The sequence below is a fragment of the Eucyclogobius newberryi genome, unplaced genomic scaffold, assembly GCF_026437365.1.
Source record: "Eucyclogobius newberryi isolate DKJ021-1_F unplaced genomic scaffold, fEucNew1.0.hap1 SCAF_4, whole genome shotgun sequence".
Taxonomy (NCBI): Eukaryota; Metazoa; Chordata; class Actinopteri; order Gobiiformes; family Gobiidae; genus Eucyclogobius; species Eucyclogobius newberryi.
In genome coordinates, this window is record NW_027316056.1 from 40076181 (window position 1) to 40087240 (window position 11060).

General features: G+C 47.7%; 1 protein-coding gene across 1 annotated transcript in view; it reads right to left on the reverse strand.

Moving 5' to 3' along the window:
- Positions 1–5902, reverse strand: part of cacna1ab (calcium channel, voltage-dependent, P/Q type, alpha 1A subunit, b) — a 196529-nt gene extending 190627 nt beyond the window's left edge. The window contains exon 1 of the mRNA XM_072464008.1: positions 4826–5902. Within this exon, the coding sequence (XP_072320109.1) occupies positions 4826–5124 (299 nt within the window). The 5' untranslated portion in view covers positions 5125–5902. The remainder of the gene's footprint in view (positions 1–4825) is intronic.
- Between the last annotated feature and the right edge of the window lie 5158 nt (positions 5903–11060).

The following is an 11060-nucleotide window of genomic DNA, read 5'->3' on the forward strand; positions in this document are numbered from 1 at the left end:
CTCAGTGGGAGGTTCATCCTCGTTTGAAAGCCACGAATCAGAAGCGAGATGAGCGTCGAAGCGGGAGACGAGACGAAAGAGCTACAACCTCCCCTCCGTCTACAACAGCCTCATAAAACCTCAGCAGGAATCAAACCAGACAAACGCTAATGAGGCACAGCTCTGAGGGGGAGAGGGCCGGACCTCAAACTGTAAGAGCGAAACTGTCAGACGTGTGAACGAGGGCAGGGCAAGTTATAACTCCTCCCTTTTAGGCAGGACCAATCAGAGCTCAGGAGTGTACAATCGCCGCTGCTCAGAACAGTGTCGCGACGAAACCTCTGAGACCTTCTTTATGAATATCACTTGTCCACGTGTTTCCTGAAGTCTTTTACACGTCATTGGACCAGACCCAATCCATCCGGACCGGCCCGGATGTCAAAGACTGTGGAGAGACATCAAGCAGACTTCACAGGACTCACACTCGTCCTGGTTTGTTCCGGGTCTCAGCCCAGTTGGGTCCAGATAAAGACCTTTATCTTTCATGTTCGAGGAAATAAATTGTGATCTTTTTCTTCCCGAAGCTTCTGAAGCGTCGACACGAAGCCCAGAATAATCCAGGGACAACGACGGACGAAGCTGAAGAACCAGAAAAGTTTCTCAGGCTCGTCTCAACCTCAACTGAACAAGTCTCCAACTTCATCCACACACTCCGACATCGTGAGCGACTTTACGGGAAAAAACATGTTTAGGATTTATTTTATGATCGACAGTAAATAGTTTTAGTCTCGAACTGACAAAGACGTTCAACTAAACAAAAACGATTAAAAACGCTGCTCAAAACACTTTATTTAACTCTGATTGAAACTAATAACACCCACTCTGTCAACCTGAGCCTCCTCACGAGCCTTTGGAGCCTTGGCGAGGTTTATGGAATGATCACAAATGTGTCTCAGCCGCGGTCGAGATGAAACTCTTCACACGTGACGCTGCAGGTGAGTTTGTGTATTTCAAACTCACATGAACTTTAGGCCTTTATTTGTAACAGTTTTGGGACAGAATAAACTGAAAAATGAACAGGACGAGGTTTAGATTTCTTGCTTTGTTTTGATTTGGAATTGTTAATGTGATCGATGTTGCTCTGTCTGATCATTTCTGTGTCTTCTTTGACCTGTCTGTTTCTCCCCAACCTCCGGTTGGTCCTGCAGTTGTTCAGAGGAGACACATAAGTGATGGCACAGGTGCACTGTTTATGGAAATGATAAACTTTGAAAATGTCACATGTTCTAATGTAAATGATTTGTTGAACTCTGTTACATCTAGTGTTTTGAATGTTCTGGACACCATCGCCCCTATAAAGGCTAAAATGGTTAAAATAAGCAGAAGGCGCCGTGGAGAAATGATGATTCGGTCAGGGCACAGAAAAGGGAGTGCCGCAGGGCCGAACGGAAATGGCGCAAGTCAAAGCTCCAGGTTCAAAAAGAGATTTACAAAGAAAAGCTGAACATGTACAACCTAATCTTATGTAGAACTAGGGAAAGATATTTTTCTGAAATAATTGGAAGCTGCAGTAACAACTCGCGTGTCCTGTTTGCCACAGTAAACAGATTAACAAACCCTCCAGCTCAGCTGCCGTTAGAACTCATTTCCACATCCAAGTGTAATGAGTTTGCATTATTCTTTAATGACAAAGTTCAGGGCATTAAAAATGCTATAAATCCCACAATGCAAAAAATTACCCTAAAACTACCAAGACACTTAGAGCTAACTCACTTTGCACCAGTAACTGACAAAACTGTCCATGAGATCATCACCAGTCTGAGTTCATCTACATGCTGCCTTGATGTGTTACCCACCAGATTTCTAAAGTCTGTGCTGAACAGTTTGTTAGCACCATTCACTCACATAGTTAACATGTCGCTTCAATCTGGAACATTCCCAATGTCTTTGAAAACTGCGGTCATAAAGCCTCTCCTAAAGAAGAGCAGTCTTGATGCCGCAGTACTGAGTCATTACCGGCCCATCTCTAATCTGCCATTTTTGGGCAAAGTCCTTGAAAAGGTTGTTTACCAACAGCTCACAGATTTCCTCTTAATAAACAACTCATTTGATGTTTTTCAGTCAGGTTTTAGACCTCATCACAGCACTGAGTCTGCTCTTGTCAAGGTGACAAATGACATCCGCCTGAACACTGACACGGGCAAAGCCTCAGTCTTAATTCTGTTAGATCTGAGTGCTGCTTTTGACACTGTCGATCATGGGATCCTCTTACAGAGACTAGAGGACTGGGTGGGCATCACTGGCACTGCCCTAAACTGGTTAAGGTCCTATCTGGAAGACAGGAAGTACTTTGTTGAAATTGGTAGCTGTGTCTCAGACCACATGACCCTGACCTGTGGAGTGCCCCAAGGGTCAGTCCTGGGTCCCTTTCTGTTCAACCTCTACATGCTGCCGTTAGGTCAGTTGATACGCAGTGAAAATGTGTCCTATCACAATTATGCAGACGACACTCAGATCTATGTTTCACTATCGGCAGGTGACTATGGACCAGTAGATTCACTCTGTCACTGCATCCAACAGATCAGTTTGTGGATGCAAAACAACTTTCTCCAGCTGAACTCAGACAAGACTGAAATAATCGTTTTTGGCCCACAGAAACAAAGAGAAAGTGTTAGCGGTCACCTCCAGAGTCTCGCTCTAAAACCTACAAACCAAATTAGAAATCTGGGGGTAATAATGGACTCAGACTTGAACTTTAATAGCCACGTCAAATCAATAACATCAGCAGCTTTTTACCATCTAAAAAACATTGCCAAAATCAAAAATATAGTGTCAAAACCAGATTTAGAGAGACTTATCCATGCGTTTGTCTCCAGTAGATTAGACTACTGTAACGGCCTGCTCACTGGCCTCTCCAAACGAGCTGTAAAACAGCTGCAGTACATCCAGAACGCTGCTGCTCGGGTCCTGACTAGAACCAGGAAGTATGATCACATTAGTCCTGTTCTCAGGTCTCTGCACTGGCTCCTGTGGCCCAGAGAATAGACTTTAAAGCAGCTCTGCTTGTGTACAAGTCTCTCCATGGCCTAGCACCAAAGTACATCTTTGATATGTTAGTGCCATATGAACCATCTCGGACTCTGAGGACCTCAGGGACCGGCCTCCTGCTGGTGCCCAGAGTCAGGACAAAACATGGGGAATATGCGTTTCAGTTTTATGCAGCTAAAATCTGGAACAGTCTTCCTGAAGATGTGAGACAGGTTCTACTCTGACAATGTTCAAATCTAAGCTACAAACAGTTTTGTTTAGCTGCGCATATGACTGAAAGGATTTTTTCTTTGCACTCTTCTCTTTTGTTTGTGATTTTATTAGTTTAGAAAATCAGTTGGATTGATAATTTTTAATTTAGTTAATTTTATTGTATTTCTGTTTCTGTAATTTCTTTGTGATTTGAATGCATTTTTCCTGCTGTGAAGCACTTTGAATTGCCTTGTGTATGAAATGTGCTCTACAAATAAACTTGCCTTGCCTTGCCTTGCCTTTAAAGACAAACAGGGAATTTTGGGAACCTTTTTGGAGTCAAACTTTGCATAAATCCGTCTTGGATTATGACGGATCGAACAGAAGGATTTGTTCGGATCTAATTCTAAGTGAAGTCTAAGTTTGGTGCGTGAGCGACTTTAAGGCCTGATCTCAACGGGGAAAGTGAGAGAACTGCCCTGGAGTCACACTGTCCCGTGTGAACGTGGGTCACACGTGAGCAGAGCGGACAGAGCTGCTGGTTCCGGGTGAAAGAGAGAAAACCGATCCTTTTGGCTTCGTTGGGCTGAACTGCAGCCTCCGTCTGGATTTGATTCATCGACTCCAAAACATGAAGACAAATCTGAATTTTTACACCAGTTCTCGTAAGATCTTGTAGTTTACCCCCAAAAAATAAAAAATAAATCCAAAATCTGCACATGTTTTGTATTTAAAATGTCGACAAACTGAAGCAGGAAATGTAAACCTGGCTCGGTACATTCTTCACGTGTTTGCACATAAAAGGCGTCGAAACCATGAAGAACGTGCAATCCATTCTCTCACATTTGGGCGAGTAAACAACAGATGGACTTTCACACTCATATCTGGAGCCGGTGGTCTCGCTAAGGGCCTCCATCACTAGACCACCGTGCCAAAGCCAAACCGGAGTCAACATTGGGACATTTCAGCACCGCACCGACCAAACTGAGACACAAACACCTCTTCCACCGATCACACACCGATCACACACCGATCACACACCGATCACACCGATCCCACCGATCACACACCGATCACACACCGATCACACACCGATCACACACCGATCACACACCGATCACACACCGATCACACCGATCCCACCGATCACACACCGATCACACACCGATCCCACACCTCTTCCACCGATCCCACCGATCCCACCGATCACACACTGATCACACACCGATCACACACCGATCACACACCGATCACACACCGATCACACACCGATCACACACCGATCACACCGATCCCACCGATCACACACCGATCACACACCGATCACACACCGATCACACACCGATCACACACCGATCACACACCGATCACACACCGATCACACCGATCCCACCGATCACACACCGATCACACACCGATCCCACACCTCTTCCACCGATCCCACCGATCCCACCGATCACACACCGATCACACACTGATCACACACCGATTACACACCGATCACATTGATCCCACAGACCACACCTCACACACTCTCCCCGGCAGTGCCCCCCCCCTGAACCCCCGGTACCTGCTCCCGCTCCGCCGCGCGCGTGAGAAAGGATATGGCCACTCGGTGATCTTCTTGGCGTACTTCCTCACAAAGTTGTCCTCGCTGAAGAGGAAGAGTGAGCGGTTGACGGTGAGGCAGCTCTGGCGCACCGGGATCGGGTTGTACAGCGCCATGGTCCGCGCTCTCTGGGCCATCGACTGTTTGTACACGCGCTGCACTCCCGGGGGTCCACCCTGCCTGCTGCCGCCGCGGTTGGGCCCCCCCTGTCCGCCGGCGCCTCCAGCACCTCCGGCACCGCCGCCTCCACCGCCGCCGCTGTACCTGTTGGGCATCTCGTCTCCGAAACGCGCCATTCTGCAAACACCGAGAGGTCAGCCGGGCCTTCCGAGTGACCGCTCCACATGCCACCCGCCCCGGCGGTCCACCCCCCGCGTCTCCGTGCGTCCTCAGCGCCCGCAACACCGCTCCATCTGCGGGGAACGATATCGGGCTAAAGGGGAAGGAGGGGGGAGGGTGCCTCTTTTTTCTTGTCTTTTTTTTTTTTTTAACGTCTTTTGGCGGCTCGTGGTTGCGCCGCCGCTGCGCTTCTGGCGTGGAACGGAAACGCCAAGGAACCGGAGCGTGACAATCTGTCCGATGTGTGTCTTTTCAAATGGAAAATGTCCGCGGCGGTCAGATGTGGAGCGGCGTCTCCACTGCGTCTCTTCGCTCCTCCACAGCCGCAGTTCACCCCTCCCTCGGCCCCGCGCGCTCCGCTTCTCAGCCGGATAAAAATAGTAGCAACAAAAAAAAAAGAAAGGGAAAAAAAAAAACAGAAAAAGAAAAAAAGACGAGAAGATATGACTTAAATCTTTAATAATTCATCTTTTCCGCTCGCGTCTTCGCGCCGTGTATCCGCAGTGTGTGCCGAGGACGCGCGTCAGCCGCTCGCGCTCCGCTCGCGCGCTGCTGCTCCTTTCCGCTGCTCGCGCGGCGCCGGGACGATGGGGGCTTCCCCAAAAATCGCGCGCGGTGACATTTGTTGATATTTCGTGATGGACGGTGCGGCATCCCCCCCCTCCTCTCCACGCGCGCTCCTCTCCGCGCGCCTTCCTCCTCTTCGTCTCCACCGCCTCTTCCTCCTCTTCGTCTTTCCGCGCACTGCTTTTGGGCGTTGATCGCGCGCACTTTGAGACGGGGAAAATACACCAGTTTTTTAATCCCACCGGAGCGCGGACTCCCCTCCCCCCGCGCGCGACGGGAACGCCACGGGGACGAGAACGATGCGGGACGTGCGGGCGTCAGGTGAAGATGGCCCCGTCAACGAGAATCATCTGTAATCCAGGCTCCGGAGCGGAAGATTCCAGAAGGTGGCGCGGGTTTGTGGTGCTCCGCCGCCGGGTACAAATCGTGCAGTCGCGTTCCCGCCCCGCAGCATCGCCCCCCGCGGCCTCAGTGTTTGTCCCGGTGCCCGCGGTGTGCGCTCTGCAGGCGCCGTGCCGTGTCGCGTCGCGCGGGATGTGGAGGCGCGGAGAGTAGCGCGGTGTGACGCGGGAGGAAAGAACCGAGCGCGGCCAAGCCTTGCAGTGCACACGACTCACGCGCGGGACACACGGACGCACGGGCCCCCTCCCCTCACGCGCGCACGCACTCTTCCTGTCCACGAGCCCCGCAGACCCTCAACACGGAGAGACAATTATGCAACGCGACTCAAAACATGAAGTCACATGGTTTAGTCCTGGTTTAGTCTTGGTTTAGACCTGGTTTGGTCCTGGTTTAGTCTTGGTTTAGACCTGGTTTGGTCCTGGTTTAGTCTTGGTTTAGTCCTGGTTTAGTCTTGGTTTAGTCCTGGTTTAGTCCTGGTTTAGTCCTGGTTTAGTCTTGGTTTAGTCCTGGTTTGGTCCTGGTTTAGTTCTGGTTTAGTCCTGGTTTCGTCTTGGTTTCGTCTTGGTTTAGTCTTAGTTTAGTCCTGGTTTAGTCCTGGTTTAGTGGCTCACAGCGTCTCCCGGGCTGGACTGTCACTTCATGTCACTTAGACCTGGACTTCAAACAGTGTCTAAACTAAGCAAAAGTAGAAGAACATGAAGTCTCCCCCTCTCTCCCCCTCTCTCCTCTCTCTCCCTCTCTCCCCCTCTCTCCTCTCTCTCCCTCTCTCCCCCTCTCTCCACCTCTCCCCCCCTCTCCCCCTCTCTCCCCCTCTCTCCCCCCCTCTCCCCCTCTCTCCTCCTCTCTCCCCCCTCTCTCTCCCTCCTCCTCTCCTCCTCTCTCCCCTCTCTCCTCCTCTCTCCCCCCTCTCTCTCCCCCTCTCTCCTCTCTCCCCCCTCTCTCTCCCTCTCTCCTCCTCTCTCCCCCTCTCTCCCCCCTCTCTCTCCCCCTCTCCCCCCCCTCTCTCCCCTCTCTCCTCCTCTCTCCCCCCTCTCTCCTCCTCTCTCCCCCCTCTCTCCTCCTCTCTCCCCCCTCTCTCTCCCTCTCTCTCTCCCCCTCTCTCCTCCTCTCTCTCCCCCCTCTCTCCTCCTCTCTCCTCCTCTCTCCCCCCTCTCTCTCCCTCTCTCCCCCTCTCTCCTCCTCTCTCCCCCCTCTCTCTCCCTCTCTCCCCCTCTCTCCTCCTCTCTCTCCCCCCTCTCTCTTCCTCTCTCCTCCTCTCTCTCCTCCTCTCTCCCCCCTCTCTCTCCCTCTCTCCCCCTCTCTCCTCCTCTCTCTCCCCCTCTCTCCTCCTCTCTCCTCCTCTCTCTCCTCCTCTCTCCCCCTCTCTCTCTCTCTCTCCCTCTCTCCCCCTCTCTCCTCCTCTCTCTCCCCCCTCTCTCTTCCTCTCTCCCCCCTCTCTCCTCCTCTCTCTCCTCCTCTCTCCCCCCTCTCTCTCCTCCTCTCTCTCCTCCTCTCTCTCTCTCTCTCCCTCTCTCCCCCTCTCCCCCCCTCTCTCCTCCTCTCTCCCCCCTCTCTCCCCCCTCTCTCCCCCTCTCTCCCCCTCTCTCCCCCTCTCTCCTCCTCTCTCCTCCTCTCTCCCCCCTCTCTCTCCCTCTCTCCTCCTCTCTCCCCCCTCTCTCTCCCTCTCTCCTCCTCTCTCCCCCCTCTCTCCTCCTCTCTCCCCCCTCTCTCCTCCTCTCTCCTCCTCTCTCCCCCCTCTCTCTCCCTCTCTCCTCCTCTCTCCCCCCTCTCTCCTCCTCTCTCCATCTGTCTTCTTGGCTCACATTCTGAGCTCCTTTGATGCGTTTGAGAGAGATGTTCGTTGGGGCTGAAACGCCGATCTGTCACGTCTCCAGATCCAAACTCAAAATGGAGGAGGAAACGCCCCGAACAGACACGGGCCAAACATGTGACCGCATTTAGATATAACTCATTAAAACCATCATGTGACCGCATTTAGATATAACTCATTAAAACCATCATGTGACCGCATTTAGATATAACTCATTAAAACCATCATGTGACCGCATTTAGATATAACTCATTAAAACCATCATGTGACCGCATTTATATATAACTCATTAAAACCATCATGTGACCGCATTTAGATATAACTCATTAAAACCATCATGTGACCGCATTTAGATATAACTCATTAAAACCATCATGTGACCGCATTTATATATAACTCATTAAAACCATCATGTGACCGCATTTAGATATAACTCATTAAAACCATCATGTGACCGCATTTAGATATAACTCATTAAAACCATCATGTGACCGCATTTATATATAACTCATTAAAACCATCATGTGACCGCATTTAGATATAACATTAAAACCATCATGTGACCGCAGTTTAAATATAACTCATTAAAACCATCATGTGACCGCATTTAGATATAACATTAAAACCATCATGTGACCGCAGTTTAAATATAACTCATTAAAACCATCATGTGACCGGATTTAAATATAACTCATTAAAACCATCATGTGTCCGCAGTTTAAATATAACTCATTAAAACCATCATGTGACCGCAGTTTAAATATAACTCATTAAAACCATCATGTGACCGCAGTTTAAATATAACGCATTAAAACCATCATGTGACCGCATTTAGATATAACTCATTAAAACATCATGTGACCGCATTTAGATATAACTCATTAAAACCATCATGTGACCACATTTAAATATAACTCATTAAAACCATCATGTGACCGCAGTTTAAATATAACTCATTAAAATCATCATGGAACCGCATTTAAATATAACTCATTAAAATCATCATGTGATCGCATTTAAATATAACTCATTAAAACCATCATGTGACCGCAGTTTAAATATAACTCATTAAAACCATCATGTGACCGCAGTTTAAATATAACGCATTAAAACCATCATGTGACCGCATTTAGATATAACTCATTAAAACATCATGTGACCGCATTTAGATATAACTCATTAAAACCATCATGTGACCACATTTAAATATAACTCATTAAAACCATCATGTGACCGCAGTTTAAATATAACTCATTAAAATCATCATGGAACCGCATTTAAATATAACTCATTAAAATCATCATGTGATCGCATTTAAATATAACTCATTAAAACCATCATGTGACTGCAGTTTAAATATAACTCATTAAAACCATCATGTGACCGCATTTAAATATAACTCATTAAAACCATCATGTGACCGCAGTTTAAATATAACTCATTAAAACCATCATGTGACCGCAGTTTAAATATAACTCATTAAAACATCATGTGACCGCATTTAGATATAACTCATTAAAACCATCATGTGACCGCAGTTTAAATATAACTCATTAAAACCATCATGTGACTACATTTAAATATAACTCATTAAAACCATCATGTGACTGCAGTTTAAATATAACTCATTAAAACCATCATGTGACTACATTTAAATATAACTCATTAAAACCATCATGTGACTGCAGTTTAAATATAACTCATTAAAACCATCATGTGACCGCAGTTTAAATATAACTCATTAAAACCATCATGTGACCATATTTTGTAATATAATGCATTTAGTCTTGGTTTAGTCTCGTTTCCTGATTCTGTAGGAGCTGTCCGTGGTGCTGAACCTGCACTGTAAGTTTAGCTGTTAGTTTAGTCCAGGTTTAGTCATCGTCCTGTATCTTGATTCTGTAGGAGCTGTCCGTGGTGTTAAACTTTCACAATGATGGTTCAGTTCTGGTTCAGTGGCGGTTTATTTTGTATTTATTACTCTGGGTTTTGTCTTGTTCCCTGATGTAGATTCTGTTGGAGCTGTTCACAGTTCTTAACCTTCAGTGGGAGGTGTTTAGTCCTGGTTTAGTCCCAGTTTCGACCTGGTTCAGTTTGTTTTCCAGTCCTGTTTCTGGGACTTTTTGTCCCATTTTTCAATTCATCAGGAGCTGTCCGTAGTGCTGAACCCACACAGCGGACTTCATTCCTTGTTTTGCTTCTTCACCCAGGAGGAGATTTAATATTTCAAGCGCTTGTTTGCGCTCAGATTTATTCAAATGTTAGATTTGGGCCATTTATAATGCTTTACATTAATGGGAATGTTTCAGCATTTTCAATATGTTGTGATTGACGCAATTCAGGATGAGCAATAAATGGTTGTCAATCTTCAATAAATATAAACCTGATTTGCCCGCGGTGCTTCCAAAGTGAGAGAAGTTTACTCCTGTTTTATTCCCATTTTTTTAATTTTTTAGTTTTAGCTTCTTCCCTCAGTAGACCTGTCCGGGAGGTTCCACAGGGTTCAGTCTTGTTTTAGTCCTGATTAGTTTAGTCCCGTTTCCTGATTCTGTGGGCGCTGTCCAAGGTGCTGAACCATCTGGAGCCATTTAGGAGACCGGACCTCGTCTGTGCTTCAGGAAGAGACCGTTATCTCTGGCCATCTGCTCCTCGCTCTCCTCTCAATATCTTAGTCTTGAGTGAATCCGACTGAAATCAAGTGCAGAGTTTTAACAAAATATGCTTCACTGATTATGAAGTATAGTAGGAGAATTGGAGTAAATCCTGATCTTCTGGTTGGAGAGTAAATGCTTAAGCCACCGCGCCGCTCTCAGGCCACACGTTTAAACCTGTCGTCCGCACCACAAATCAAACGGTGCTTTTATTGCCCTGGTCGATGACGCTCGGATCGGCTTCTGCTGCTGCTTCACAGGTAAAAGTACATTTTATGACACGACCAGAGGGAAATCTATCCTCAGAGCAGAGGCCGACAACAGAAGCTCCACTGTCCCCTGAGAGCTGAGCAGGGTTTGGTCTGGAGCAGCAGCCGGACAGGGGCCTTGGACAGGGGCCCTGGACAGGGGCCATCCGTGCATGTTTGTATTGGTTTAATCACAGAGATCAGTCTGATATTAA